This window comes from Octopus bimaculoides, chromosome 18, assembly GCF_001194135.2.
Source record: "Octopus bimaculoides isolate UCB-OBI-ISO-001 chromosome 18, ASM119413v2, whole genome shotgun sequence".
Classification (NCBI taxonomy): Eukaryota; Metazoa; Mollusca; class Cephalopoda; order Octopoda; family Octopodidae; genus Octopus; species Octopus bimaculoides.
The window spans coordinates 572,060-589,046 of record NC_068998.1 but is presented as its reverse complement, the minus strand read 5'-3'; the positions used below and the strand labels follow the sequence as shown (position 1 = coordinate 589,046).

Sequence of the window (16,987 nt, the reverse complement as noted above, 5' to 3'; positions counted from 1 at the left end):
TATATATATATATATATATATATATATATATATATATATATATATAGAGAGAGAGAGAGAGAGAGAGAGAGAGAGTGTTTGAATTGGTGTACAGATATTGTATATTAAGAAGAAGAAGGCAATCAGAATTTTGAATAATTCTTTATTGGTGCTTTTGTCCATTGAATTGAACTCTTCATATCTTGAAGAGTTTAATTAAGCAGACAAAAGTGCGAATCATCCAAAATTCTGATTGCCTCCTTTTCTCAATATACACACACACACACACACACACACACACACACACACACACTTCTGATTATAAGTGTATGATGACAAAAAGTGATAGGAAAATATCAAGCAGCATTGTCAACTCGGTAAATCCTTCTTTGTACATAAAAAGAGCATTTAATTAAAGGATCACACAATCTTTTTGTCCTGGAGTTACTTATGTCTTTTAAGAGAGAAAGAATGATGGATGCCATAATATTTTCATTCCAAAAATTGAGGTTTTACAAGAGAATTTAGAACCATTTCATGAAAATGCCCCATGTGTGACTGTGTTGCAGCCAACTATGTCCTGACGTACAGAATTCTTTGATGTATTTAGGACTGGGTCAGAGCAAACTCTCATAAACAAGACAAAAGTTGTATAAATAAGTATAAATAAGACTTATAAAGATACTACTTTTATTTTTAATATTCGGTCACATACTCAGAAATAAACATCAGAAATAAACATCAGCTTTACAAACAGATATACCTCTGATTCCTGGAAAATTTCATAGAAAAACATAGTTTCGATTCACAATGGAGGCATTGTCAAAGTGCCATACAATGATATATGTACTGGAAGTGGATTTGAACTGATGTGTATAAATGTGATAATTATGGCTGCATACAACAGAGAGAGAGAAAAATAATTGAAAGGAAATATGAAAACAACTGATCAAAATGACCCTAGACACACACAAAATTGTGAATGTTGAAAATAAGACGACTTACCTGTACATGTGGTTTCGTTAGGAGAGACTTTAATTCATCCGATTCGTTAGCACATGTGTCTGAATAGTCACTCAGAGCATCCAGAATCTGGATTAAACATAAATGAAACATTAATGAGGACAGAATCATCTTTAAATCATAACAATGGATTATCATCATTATGTGCGGATGAAGTGAGTTAAGTCTTTAAAGATTATGTAAATCGGTACAAAACAAGAGGAGGTACATCATCGTAAAAAGCTGAATGAACCCTAATAGACAACCTTTGTGTGAGTCGACATATTTAAAAACCAAAAGTAGACCAAACTAAGATTTGTTTGAATTTGCAACATGGAAAAAGGAAAATGAACCTTGTTAATTAATTAGTTTGGTGTTTCACCAGGTTGACCACTTCACACATTTTTAAGGACCATAGGATTCCTGTGGATTTGATTAACAGTTTAATTACTAGTGCTAGTTTATTTGCCCTGAAACAATGACACCGGCAACATATTGATAGTATCAATGGTCTTTTAAAACTTATCAATGGTTTTAAAGCACACCCCACCCACACAAGTATTGAACTAAGAGCAAAACACACTGAACTCTACTTCACCATAGAGCCTATTTATCTAATTCCCTAACCTAATCTCATCAATATTGTGTCTTTGAAACCCAGGATAGTAGTACTGTTGGCATTGTCTTACTAATTGTAAACATGGTGCATCTTCATACAAAGTGGTGTCATTTGTTTGCAATATTCTATGAGAACATGTCTGGCCATTGAGTTGCTTGTTGTTTGAAGTGCAGGTTGGTGATAGAAAGAGCAGCTGGCCATAGAAAAACCTGATTACATCTTTCAGTTTGCCAATGGAAATGTTTCTAAATGACGATTATACACACAAACATACACAGACATTATATACATATGTTATCTTTACAGTATATATATATCTACAATGTATACTTAACAATATACATGTGCTAATTAACCATATCTTTATTGCATACATCTGATATTATATCAGCTTAGTTTGATTAAAGACAGCAAATGGAAACTATAAAGTCACTATATATCTGGGTTTTTTTTTGTAAAAGTTTATTAGATACACACACATACATACATATATATACACATACATGTATGTGTGTGTGTGTATATATATATACATACATATTTACATACACACACACACACACACACACACACACACACACACACACACACAATCATTATTTGATGTCTGTTTTCCATGCCAGCATGGCTTGGATGAATGTATGTACACACACATACATCTCTGTACACACATATATACATATCATATAAATGTATATATATATAAATATATACACATACATATATGTATCTTCATGCCCACACATGCATGTATACACACACATATACAGCAAAACTGGGGTTAATAATGTGAAAAAGCTGACATTCAAATAACAATCTCAGATATTTTAATTTTCTGTTAAAATTTATCTGAACACATGAAGAGTTTTAAAATTGTATCAGATTAAAATCAAAGAATTAACCATCTTGTTAGGTTAAAAAAAAAAGACATGTTGAATCACTGCATCTAATGTTTTGGAGTAATTAAAGCTTAAATATTTCTTTGTTGTCTATCAATGATAAAGAATATTCTGGAAGCTTCTTTGAAGATTTGTTTTACTTGAAAGAATGCCAAATCCCAGTGGAATCTTTTAAAGTGTTGTTATTATTCTAAACCATTTTTAGTAATCTTCCAGTGTTCTTAAAGTATCGATTGTCTTCCTGTCTGTCTCAGGGGATTCCTTCTAGACAGACTCAAGTATTACCAAATGTATTCTTTACCAATCTATTTACAATAACAACCAAATAATGGTATCATTTGTCTTGGCACCATCCTTTAATTCTAAGGGAGTGGCTAGAGTTGAAAGGAGTGCAGACAGCTGAGGAGCAACAGTCAACTATTTGAAAGAAAGGACTTGACCAGTGCCCAACTGTATGACCATGAAGGAGAGCAGTTGACCAGTGCCCTATTGTATGTCCTGGTTCACTGCTGAGTTTTAAGCAGACTGGTAGGGGACAGTGGAAGTGCTGACTATTTCCTTGACATTCTGTTTAGTTCCTTAAGAAGAGGAAAGTTGTCTAAAATGTTATCAACTCCCCTCCACGTAACATTACAGAAAGCAGTAACTTCATTGATCCTAAACAACAATAACAGATTCCCATGACTCTGTCACCACCCAATTCCATTATTATGAATTTGGATAAGGTGCTTGAGGCATAGGCTTGCACTGCTCAGCATCAATGTAAGAAGCACCATTGATTCAGTTGAGCTCTTCTGCTTCTTCTTCACAATCCACCATGCAGCAGTCTCTGTACCCCTAGCAGGGTGGCAAGGGAAAAGGTCTACACTAGATTCCAAGAGAAGGGACCCAAGTCATTGACAGTTTAATGGTGCCAAAAACTTTTAGAAGAATGTAACAGAGTTGTTGTTGTTGTTGATGATGACAAAAATGATAAGGAAGGGAGAATAATGATGTCAGTGATGATGCGAATAACGGTGATTGATTGATATTGATTCTGATGATTGATACTGACATTGCTGATGAAAATACAAAAGTTGAACGATGTTAATTATGTTGGTAATAATGCTGGTTGATGGCAATGATAATGATGATGTTGATGATATTTAATTAAACTGTGAAGTGGTAATTAAAGAAAGAAATTTGTAAACTCATGATGAGAAACTATTTTTAAAGACTTTCTCCTTCAAAGAAAACAGGGAAAAATGACAAAATTCTAGAGAGAGTGGCATGAAGACAGAAATGTTTGCCTGCAGCTATAAGACAAAGCTTTTATTGAATCTGGCTTTCAAGATCTTTACTTGAAAAATTCTTCCATTTATTCCACAAAATTTCCTAAGATATTTCACATGTAAATAGAAATAAATGAAATACAAAACAAACAAAATATTGAAGCCAAATCAAAGATCAATAATCAGTTTTCAATATGATTTATATTGTTAAAGCTGTGTCTTCATGAAGTGGTAGATATAAAGTAGTTTTTAGCAAGTGATGGTGATTCAAACCTTGCTTTGTCGTCACACTTTTACCTAACAGTCTCTCTCTCTCTCTCTCTCTCTCTCTCTCTCATTAAACTTTCCATATCTTAATTATTTATCATTAGCCACCCAAAAACATGTCAGTGTGTCTTCTCACAAACAAATCTAATTAATTCTTTTATCTGTATGTATACACACACACACACACAAGTATAGGAAACAGTCATCTGGCCCCAGCTTGACAGTTCAAAATAATTCATTCAGACGTGACTGATTACTGTTATATTACTGGTATTGTACAGTATTTTCTGTAGAAATTTGCTTTTGTGTTTATGGTTGTCAACAAGAAGAACTTTGTAAGTAGATAAAGCACCGTCTATTTGACAACTGTTAGTTAATGGTACTGAGTGGAAAGGTCAGCTATAGTTTTTGAGAAAATCATAGAAATGTTGAAATTGTCCCCTCTACAGAGAGAACATGCTAAAACACAGAGACCGTTTTTGTAAAAACTATCATCTTCTATCATAGACTTGGTTCCACCTCTACATTGCAAGTGGAATTTGAAAGATCAGAAACTGTAATGAAAATATGTTGTATAGGTGTGTGTGTGTGTGTGTGTGTGTGCACATTGTTTTCAAATGAAAACCCCAAAATGTTTATTCCATCTCAACTGCATGGACACTACCTTGTCATCCTCACCATAAGGAATAGATAGAAACCCAGTGATTGGACGATTGGAAATCTAATACCAATCACATTATTGATCACAAAATGGCAAAAAATTAGTAAATGAGTAAAACACTATTTTTTGTAAAAAATATTTAAATCTGCAAAAGAAAGTTTATATTTTTTTGAAGGAAGGGAATATTGTACGGGTTAAAGAAGATGGGTTAGAATTTGACAAAGAATTTTTCCAGAGCAAATTTATTGGTTGGAATGACCAATTTCCTTTGTTTCACAAAATAGTTTTGATATACAGAATAATATTTTTTAAAAAATGCTGTATTTACCTTAAAAGTCTACAGTTAAGGAAAAACACAAAACGTGTCGGGGGTGGTGGTGGTGCAAATAACAGCTGTTACTGAATATGTATATGTCTTACCTACATGCAGCCGAGTGCCAATACAGTACAGTGTTTATAACAGTAGAAGGGAAACTGATAAAGTGTAATTAATTGCTTTCATTATGATAATTATACTGGATTGGCTATTGTATTTTTCAGGGAATTTTGTCTCAGAAATAAGCTGCTGTTTGTTTTTAAATTTTCCTTGTGATTCTTTCATTGAATTCTTTGAGGAAAGTAAAAATCAATGGCAAGGTGTATTGTTACGTTTTGTTTGTGGTTTCTAGAAACGGTATGCTGTAAACAGGTGGGTGTTGAGGAAATAGAAACTAAAGAGGAACTCAGAAATGAATAATTCCTGTTCCGAATGTAAAGCAAAGAAGAAAACAATGAGCAGGTAGATAGATGCACAGGTAAGTGTGCATGTAAGAGGTGACAGGTGCACAGGTAGTGTGTATGTAATAGGCAACAGGTGAAATGATACTGGTGGTGGGAGTTATGTAAGGGGAGAAGGAAAGATTGAAAAGAAAAAAAGAAATAATGAGGTCAGAAAGAATAGAGAGGGGGGTGGCGGGGTTGGGGAAAAGTTGAAGAATTCATATTAAAGATGGTGAAGAATGAAGACTAGAAACATTGAGAAAAAGGAGGAATTAAACAAACAAATGAAGTTGTGAGTGAGTGTGAGTATGTTATAAACCAATTCCTTCTTTGTAGGAAGAATTCATGTAATTAAAAGAAAAAGACAAAGTAAAGAAACAAAGTTCCATTTTAAAAAATTTAATTATCATAAACAGAGAATGCTATTTGTTGAACTGTAGAAAATTCTAGAAGATTTAATAGTGTTCTGCTCACAGACTGTATTTATAAGGTGTGTGTGTGTGTGTGTGTGTTTACCCTGTAACATAGCAGTTAGGCAAACAGAAATCAATGGAATAAATAGTGATGTTGAGGTGATGGTGATGTCTCAACATAGTCACAAACCAATGGATGAAACCAGTAAAAGAATATCTTTTGGAACCAATTAACTGTTACCATTCAGTTTGAAACAGAGATTCTATTTAAAATTTTACATCCCAATAGTTTACAAGAAGACTGACAACATTAGTGTTTCTGTTAGTCATCTTTACATTCATTTGTTCTCATTCGATGGCTAACAGAGAACTCTATTTCAGTTCACTGAGCACAAGGCTCGTTTCTTACTGAGTCTTATCAACACATTTCCACAACAGTTGTACTGAGTTTTTCACTCTTACCAAATATTTTGTCAATCCAACGGGAAGAATTCTGGGGAAATGTCACAAGAACACTTAGCCGCCCATGTTTCAAAGGATTATAGAAGTGTTATACCATATATTATTAGTTTCAAGATTTTGGCACAAGGCCAGCCATGGTAGTAAGGTGATTACATTGAACCCACTGATCAACCCCAAAAGGATGAAAGGCAAAGTCGGCCTTGGCAAAATTTGAATTCAGAACGTAAAGATGGCAGAGATGCCTTTCAGCGTTTTGCCTGACATCTCTGACCATTCTGCCAGTGCACCATCTTTTATATGTTGACAGTTCAGACATCAGATTCAACTCAGATGTCACCATACTTTAATCATTTCTAACCCTACTGTTGCTGCTCTACATCATCTTCCTTGTCTTTAGAACTGATCTGACATTGTACAGGGCTGGGCACCCACTGATGGATATCTATATTAAACTTTACACAATTCACTCGTCTCACACACACACACACACACACACACACACACACACACACATATCCTAACTGCTACAGACCCACCACCACCACCACCACCACCATCATTTACTTTTATGATTGTGTATCTGTTTTTTTATAACTAACATTATATAGGCACTAATATGTGTGTGTGTGTATATGTCTTTATGAGTGTGTATATTGTGTATGTGGTGTGAGAGAGAGGAGAGTAACAGACAAAAATATTATAGACGTGTGTGTGTGTGTGTGTGTGCGTGCGCACGTGCATGCAGATATTGTAAATGTATTCCTTCTCTTTAAATGCTATCTGTAAGATCTATCAAAAACTGGTAAAAGAAGTCTTACATAGAAACACTAAAAGAATGGTTAGCTAAAGAATTGGTAAAATAATTGTTTCTGATGTTTTTATCTCACCATTCCTTTATGTTGTCGCAATAAAAGTTGGTGTAATAAAGTTTATGGTGACATTTTATGGAGATAATTTCTGTTTTATCGGAACAACACTTGCCTTTTACATTAAACACACACACACACACACACACACACACACACATGCATAATGTACACACACGTCGTGAACTCATGTGCACACACACGCATGTATAGTCTACACACGTGTTGTCTGTCTGTGCATACTTCAAGAGAATGGAGAAGAGACAAAACAAGGGTTAATAATGGCGCCGCCTGATGGTGCCTATGTTTGATGAAAGTATTGATAGGAATGGTTTGATGATGAGAAGATAACAGCATTAACAAAAGATGTGAGACTAAAGAGATGGAGTGGGTGAGGAGTGTGGGTTAAGTTCTATAAGGAAGAAAACCATTTCTGTAGAGTGTAGTTGTGTGGTGGTAAGAATGGAATTGAGACAACCTAGAACCATGACAACCCTCACTGAAATATGGCTCAGTTATTGATGACACAATATTAGAAAATGACCAATTTATGAAAAAATCTCTATATGGTCAAACTGATCAGTTAGAAATAGCAGTTAAATGCCCCTTAAAGTGCATAACAGTCTAGTCACTTAAAAGAAACATGAAGTAGTCTTAAATGAAATGTGAAAATAAGACAAAGTGGCCATGGATGGAATAAGTCCATTACTGCTTCATAGTTTCAATAGAAAGGTTCCTAGTTCAAGCCCACTCTGTCACCATATTCTAGAATAAGACACTTGACGATGATGATGCAGCACCCTAGAAATGTGGGTCTGTAAGTAGCAACAGAATAGGGAGACTTTCATTCAGCAATGGATCAATAACAGTTGAATGGAACGTATGTACAGTATAACACACACACACACACACACACACACACGTGCAATCGTGCTATTATGGAAAGGTGTAACCCCAAGTATTTGACTGGTATACTTGCTGTTTGCAGATAGAAATGTTGTACCTCAACAATGGAATGGTTTAGACAAAGATAATCTTTGTCAGAGAGTTAAGCACGTTTGGTTGAGACAAATATCAAAATTGATTGCTACTTCTCTCTCACTATGACTATGACTACTACCACCCACAGCACCACCACCACCACCACCACCACCACCACCACCGTCATTATCAGGTGTGAACCTTTAAGATATTCACCTTGTATCTACTCTTTTCTATCTAAACAATGGAGGTTGCGATGAGAGCAATGATGATTAGGAACATGAGGATGAAGATGATGGTAATTGTGGTGGAGTAGCCAAACGAGAAATCAATATGTAGTCAATATTGATCTCTATCTGCCATGGCACAAGATCAATATTTACAGAAAAATAGTGTAGTTAATGGTATTGTCTGAAACCCAGGAAGCAGTAAAGGAATTTCAACTCTGAGACCAAATTTGGTATCAGAACTTGGCTGTTCTAAGAAGTAGAATTCAACAATATTCTTGGACATGTTCTGTTGGAACTTGGATAGCTAACCCTCCTCTCACTATGTCTTATATGTTCCAGAAATGTGGTTCTAGCTGGATTTGAACTCTGAACAGAAGTGATTGAAGCAGGCAGTCTATAATCTTAATCTTTTCACTCCAGTCCCTAAATTACTTTCTACAAACAATTAAATAAAATATACTTTATCCTAGAGAAGTTATGCTGTTGGTTTGATCAATTCTAGACCTGAATATATAACTGGTACTGATTTCTGGAGTATTGACAGCAAAGTTTGTCTTTAATCTGTTGACCTCAGAGTTGACCTAGAGCCAGAAAAACATCCACCTCTTCCAGCTTTTTACACTCCCAAATACATCCTAATTATTCTCAATTATGTTCTAAGACACCAAGCCACATACGTCTGGAAGGGCATGTTTCAATCTACTCCAGTATGTGACTGGTACTAATTTTCTCATTATCCAAAATGGAAGAAAATAAAAGTAAGTCTAAACAGAAATGGAACTCAGAATGCAGGAGCTGACAAACTTTGACAATTAAAGAGACATAAAAAGTTCTCATCCTTTGTTAGAATCGACTGGAAGTTTCCAAAGTTAAAATAGCAACTAAATAGTTACTTACGTCTCTTGTTTGACTAACAGCATCAGACGTTGGCGATGGGGTAATGCTTCCAGGTTGAAAATTTTGACTGTTGATTCGGTCATACAACTGAAAATAAATCAACAAAGAGAAATTTGTAATTTTTTCATTTTTAACAATCATTTGGTGTCTATATTACATAAGGAGAAAAATTAAAAAGAACAAGTGAATTAATGGCACAAACCTTTTATTATTATCATCAAGCCAACTATTTTTTAAACACACACAAAAAGCAAAAGAATATTTGGAGAAAAAAAAAATCATCAAAAAAAAAAAATTAAATAAAAGTAAAAATAAGATAGAAAAAGAAGTAAGTTCTATTTTGGTAGCATGATTGAAATTATTGTGATAAAAATAAAATTTGATCAAATGGTATTTTTAAGTCCAGATGCTAAAGTTATAATTGAACAGGAACAAACCTTTAATTTCTATTTCTATTAAAGTTTTCATGATAATAACAATTATTATTATCATCATCATTATCATCAGTGTGAAAAAAATGACAAGGAGGAAATAACTTTGATGTTGAGTTGAAAGACAGAGGACGAAATAGAAGAATGTTTGTTGCTTTTTTTTTTTGTTAATTTGTTTTTAATGTACAGCTAAGTAAATTACACTGTCTGTGGAATACACAGACACACACACACACACACACACACACACACATATGTTTAGGTGTATGGTTATGTAAAAGAAAAGCTTAAATTCTTTTAATTTTAGAAATAATTCTGTCAGAAACAGAAAGTAAAAAACTAGAAAAGTCATATAAACAGTTTCTGGTTTTAGTAATTTCTGAGGTGGCGGAGGGGAAGAACGAACAAGAATGGAGGGGAGAGTGTGAGAGAATTGAAGACGAAGAGAATTAATAAGAGAGGAGCAGAAGAGGAAGAGAGAGAGAGAGAAAACAATTTTTGCTCGAAAGATTTCTCCAGAAGGTAAAAGTAGTCGTTGTTGTTGAATGCATCTGTCAAAGATTATAGGAAAAAGTCTTTTGTACAACTGCTCACTATGTTTCGAGTCCATACTTGCATGTGTGTGTGTGTGTGTGTGTGTTGAGTTTCCATATATTGAACTATTTCCGTGTTGAAGAGTCTTACCAAATGCAATGGGATCATTGAAACCAAAATATAAAGCTGCTGCTATTATTATTATTATTATTATTATTATCTTTGATGCAGTGAGATGGCAGAGTCAGAATGTTTGGTGAAATGACTTGCAATATTTCTCCTCGTCTCTAGTCAACTAGCACCACCCCCCCATCTCCCAAGACTCCAGGCCTTGTGCCTTACAGAAAGGGTTATTATTATTAAAGGCATGGAGCTGGCAAAACTGTTAGCATGCCAAACAAAATGCCGAGTTCCAATTCCACCAGGTTTGACTTTCATCCAATTTGACCAAAATCTAGTGAATTCTTGTAATGATATTCATTTTGGGTATTTAATCCAACTGTTTAGGATCTGGATTCAAAGTCTACCAAGGAGAACTTTACCATCCATCTTTTTAAGGTCAAGGAAATAAAGTATGAGACATCTACTAGAGACCAATCGAACTGAACTAATCCCCCTTCCCTCTAATCTGAGGCTGAAACAAACATCATTATCATCATCATTATTATTGTCATCATTTAGTCTGTTAGCTACAGGAGTTTAGTAAATTGAAGAATAGATAGCAGTTAGGGATCTCAGGCTCAAATTCTACTGGGTACATTTATGAAATCTTGAATGTATTTCTAACGAATTCAGCTGTTCATTACTGTGTTCAACTGGAATGGAAGAAAAATGCAAATGTATTGATAATGTGGCTGCGGCTGCTGCTGCTTGTATAATTTCAATGCTAATGTGGAGGTTGTTGTTGTTGTTGTTGAAGAATTTTATTTTGGTTTCAGGAAATTGAAGAAGTAAATAAAATGTTTGACTCTTGATTTCAGTGTTGCTAAAAGTAGAACATGTCTTACTTGCATAAAACTGATTGTGAATATGTGTGGATGTTTGCTGTTTCGAGAGAGGTGAAACAGTGTATCCATACATATACATAAAATGGATGGAGCTGTGTGAGTGTACTGATGAGGATGTGCAGATTATTATGTGTGTAGCTGCTTGTCAGCATGAGATATATATATATATATATATATATATATATATATGCACATACACACAAGCATGCACATGCGTATGTAATAGATTATGGATGAGTGTCTATAATACATCTATGTATTTGCATGCATTAATATGCATGAATACATATACACATCCAGAAATATAAACACACACATTTGCAGTTATTTATAATGGCATAAAAAAAAAGCAACAATATAATTGCATAAATGCACTCAAATGCACACACACATGATTTTACACTCTCATTCACACACACATACAATATTCTGTTTTTGCAGACATAGATAGAGGTGAAACATTTCTATTCTTGACTAATTAATCAATACTTTTAACGAGTAATTTACCCTCAGGTATACTAAAATAAGATTCCCATAATGCATTTCTCTACATCTAAACACACCACTTTGTGTTAGTGTGATAGCAAAAAGGGAAAAAAGAAATATTACATTTTAGTTGTTTTAATTTTTTTTCTTTTTATTATTCTAAAATCTTGTCAAAGATTATGGAAAAGATGGTAAGAAATGTTATCGTTGGCTAATTCTTTAACAGATCTTAAATCTACAGTTCTTTGTTGCAAAGAACTACATACCAACATGTTGAAAAAATAGTCAATATCTGCAGAATGAAATTCCTTTCTGATGGAAATATATTTTCTACATCCTTCTTGTTTTTTTCTATTGTTTTTGTTTTTTTTTATATGTGGTGTGGATTGAGGTGGGCATGGATGGAGATGGAGATTTAATGGTAAGATACAATGCTTAGAATAAATTGGTCTTTTGGATTAAGCTGAGATCGAACTAACAGAATTGTTACTGCAAGCAAAATTCTAGCAGTCACTTTTACTATATCACAGATGACTGTCGTAGAAACTCAAGTGAAAACTCAGCTGGAGCACACACACACACACACACACACACACATTTGTGTGGTGTGGTTCATTGACAATGATATATTACTTACATTTAGAATACCAAATGTTCAGTTAGATAACATTAGATCCATAAGTGAGGAGCGAATGGGTAATTATTCCCATTTTTTTATAGTTCCATTCTGATATTCAATCAAAGAGTACAAGCATAAAACAAGTGTGGAAATAAATTTTTATATTTATTCATCTTACACATATTTCATTAACAATGCTATCTATTATATAAGGAAAAGAAACCTTAAAGATTACATCATCAAATCTTCAGATATTGCATAGCAAAATCAATGACCTTTGAGTTATACAATAGACATCAGACAGTGTTATGTTACAGTAGTCATGTTTACCAATACCATAACGTCATCCGATGTCAACTGCATAATTTAAAAGCTATCTACATTTTAAGCTGGTGAGTTTTCCCTCATAGAGCTAAAGTACACCAGAGACTCAAAGACAACTGCTACTGTCAAAGAAGCATCTCTAGAATATCTGTGTGGGTAGTGGGGGGAGAGATACCTTTGACTTTAAGGAGTATAGCAGCAATAGGGGAGATAACTTTGACATCCAAGGACACAGCCAGACTCAAATGAAACTCCTTCATATCAAAGGAACAGAGATGTTCCCTAAAGAACCACCCCTATGGCAGTAATCTGATTTTAAATTTGTGTTGTGAAGAAAGATTAAGACAGGATGAGGATGAGGAGGAGGGTGCTGTCCTTCAATGAAGAAATCAGGGCTGGTTGTTTGTAAATATTAATCTATAGATCTGTGTAACTCTAAATAAATAACTGCCAGGTTCTCTCGGCTGTGAACATTATTATGTTACCGAAACACTAACCGAAATAAGGATTCTTGCTGAGTCTGCTGCCAGTTCTTCGCAGTTGTTACAGAATCATTCAATATTGAATTCCACAAAGATAGCAAAAACATTTGGTTAAACACAAATTTAATGTATTTTTTAAAATTGTCTTTACAGTTTGTTTTTTTTTGCTTCTGTATTTTAGAGATAAAAAAAATGTTTAAGTCTTTTATTTAAAACTCAGGTTAACAAGATGATTTACGAGATTCTTCCATTTAATATTCAGTTTGGTGATGTTATTTTTATTTCTTTTCTGTTTTGGTCTGGTTTTGTATGGAATCAATACACAAAACATCAGTTATTTAGTGCATACACACACACACACACACACACACACACACACACACACACACACACACACACACACACACACACACACACACACACAAATATAGTAAACTTTAAATTTTCAGATAGATTTTAGGGGGGAGAAAACAAAAAAAAATTGAGAAAATAAATAAAACCACCAAACAACCAATCATCTCTTGCTGGCTCTTTTCCAAACAGTTTTACACAAGATAATAAACTCTGACGTGGGTTGTATAGTTGTGTAAATTTATAAAATGATAAAGTATCTTTCATTTTTTTACTGGTTTTAGTTATTCAGCTGTGGCCCTGCAGGGACACTACTAGGAAGATGGATATTACAACTATTTTAATTAGAAACTTGTGTTGGCTGACAACAATTAGAAATCTTTTGATCAACATTCAGCATAGTTTCCTTCACAATTTTGAGAAAATTAATGAAATTATATCAACGAAATGAAATTAAAATCATTATTGTTGTTGTTGATCACCATTGCCTAAGAATCTCTCTGACTCAAAGAAGAGAACTTTGAGTCAACAGTTCTTTTGCTATCTTTATATTCTTCAAACACCACAACAAAATCCACTAAAGGCTAAGTTGTACAATTTAACATTTATTCTTCATTGACCTAAAAATTCTCGAGATATCATAACCACATATGCATTTACCTATTTATGAACACCTGTTCACATTTACACAAGTTTTTATCAATAAAACACCCACCATTGATTATTGCCAGAGAGTTTCACGTTACATTTGACATTAGAAGAAAGATTTCATATTCAAAGACCTCCTTGCTTAAAACATTTATCTATCTGAGTCCCAAAGCTTGACATAGTTTTACTTCATTTTTGGTCTTTTGTTGCTGCTGTGTATGTGTAGTAGTAGTAGTAGTAGTAGTAGTAGTAGTAGTAGTAGTAGTAGTAGTAGTAGTAGCAGTAGTAGTAGTCTCACTTTGCTCCAGACATCTCTCCCAATAATACTGCAAATATATCAATGACACCAACATCCCTTATTTCTATCTCCATTTGGCTTCGTCTCACATCACCAATACCACAACCACCACCATTTTTACAACTATCACAACCACTGCAAAACAGCAATACCAGAACCACAGCCACACTACCACCTACACACTACTCCTATCCACACCACTTCATTGATTCCAACAATATTCCTCAGATGTTGTTTCAAAAGATGCTACTAAAGTGGTTCTAAAACACACACACACTATAATACGTGTGTGTGTGTGTGTCCAACATATGCCAGCATCAAAAAGTAAACGTAAAATTACTATACAACGATTCTCTCTCTCCTCCTTTCAATGTAGATCCACACACACACACACACACACACACACACAAACACGAAATGTCTGCATCTATGTTGATGTGGATAGATTTGTGTGTGCGCACAATGCGTGTTTCTTTATTTTGAAACTAAGTGTTTGTAGATGAAATATTAATGTAAAATAAATTAAATGTTTGTTTTATTTTGTAAAAAAAAAAAAATGTATTGTAAAGTTTTTCTCAGTTTTCAAATCAAATTCATATTTCTTCACACAACATTTTCAGACAAAAAAATGTAATTACATATTTTTGCCAGAGTAAACAAAAACAACAACATAATCATCATCATCATCGTTTAACATCTGCTCTACATGCTGGCATACGTCAGATAGTTTGACTGGAGCTGAAGAGCTGTACCAGATTCCATAGTCTGATTTGGCATGGTTTCTACAGCTGGATGCCCATCCAAATGCCACACCACTCCACTCCAAGTATGTAATGGGTGCCATTTACATGACACCAGAAACGACCATGACTATAATTCATCAGTGCCATTTACATGGCACTCAGGAATGGCTATGACTCATGTATGCCATTTATATGGCACTGCCACTAACCACAATCCCTGGGTGCCAATTTACATGGCACCAGCATCAACCATGATGATTCACAGGTGCCATTTACATGGTACCATCACAACCACGACTATGGTGCATGGGTGTCACTTATGTGGCACCAGTGGTGAATGACCATGACTATGATCCGTGCGTGTCATGGCACTGACAATGGCCACACCTATGATTTCACTTGGCCTGACGGGTTTTCTCACATACAGCGCATTGCCAGGGCACTTGGTCACTTGTCATCATCTCTGAGAGGCCCAAAGTTTGAAGCTCAAACTTCCCTCCATTGTCCCATGTCTTCCTGGGTCAACCTCCTTGACAGGTTCCCTCCACAGAGACCGGCTCTTCTTTACACAGCTGTCCTCTTCCATACACATCACATGACCAATGCAGTTGTCTCTCTTGCACACCACATCCGATGTCTCTTATGCCCAATGAAAAAGATAATAATAATAATTCTTTCTACTAAATGCACAAGGTATTTCACCATAAAACACTGCTTCAGCAAAATAATGCAACACATAGTAGCAGAGGAAGAGAGAGGTTAAGTGATAATGATGATGATGATGATGATAATGATGATGATGGGTGCGACGGTACTTTGTGGTATGTTAAATGTAAGCAGAATAACTGATCTGAAGCAGAACATCATTCAAATGATTGAACCTATTTGTGCATTCTTCCTTGTTTTTTAACTGAATAAAGTTAACTTGATTATCTAGTGAACAAAACCTTAGTTGGGATAAGTAATCCTGTTTACCTAACATATTACCAACAATTATAAGTGTGTGTGTGTGTGTGTGTGTGTGTGTAATATGATTGAAGAAATCCCTAGATTGACAGCAAAAATCTGAGATCACAAAACTTTCTACCAACAGAACAGTGGTTGCCTGGGAATCATGAAATTTCTGATGGAAAAATAAAACAATAAATACAGTAGAAATAGATAAGTAAAAATAAAGATTTATTTTCCCATTTTTACCAGTGATTATCTCTACATATTTATAGCGACTGGTTAATGGAACAGCAAAACAATACTGTTGTTGTTGTGGTTGCTGTTGGGGGTGGCAGTGCTAATCTAAGTAGAACACTATATTCAGGATAATCCTGAATACAGATGCAGTAATCTATGTCTTTAAAATGGTACATCTAAGTAGGAAGCCAGATAACGGATGCAGAGAGAGTGCTGTTTATCTCTCTCTTTATATATATATATATATATACACACATTTTTTTAAATATATATATAGATAGATAGATAGGAAGCAAAACAGACTGGAAAATAGAGGAGCAGAAGAGAGTGAGAAAAAGAGAAGGACTAAGATATTGAGAGGGGGTGGGAGAGAAATACAATATATTTATTAATAACAATAAATAAGTAAAAAATGAAATGTTTGTGATGGAATCTCTAAAGAGAGTAATGGGGTGGGGGTGGGGATGGAAGGAGGAGATTAGTTGCGAAAGGAAGAAAGAAAATCAGATAAGTATGGAAATTATCGACGTGTGTATATATGTATGTGTATATATATATATATATATATAT

General features: G+C 34.5%; 1 protein-coding gene across 10 annotated transcripts in view; it reads right to left on the bottom strand.

The window, feature by feature from the left end:
• Positions 1-16,987, bottom strand: part of LOC106871672 (peripheral plasma membrane protein CASK) — a 516,651-nt gene that overhangs the window by 133,312 nt on the left and 366,352 nt on the right. For all 10 annotated transcript variants that reach the window (XM_052974602.1, XM_052974597.1, XM_052974599.1 and 7 more), the window contains 2 exons: positions 9,307-9,393; positions 985-1,071 (listed from right to left, as the gene is read on the bottom strand). In XM_052974602.1, the coding sequence (XP_052830562.1) occupies positions 985-1,071; positions 9,307-9,393 (174 nt within the window). The remainder of the gene's footprint in view (positions 1-984; positions 1,072-9,306; positions 9,394-16,987) is intronic.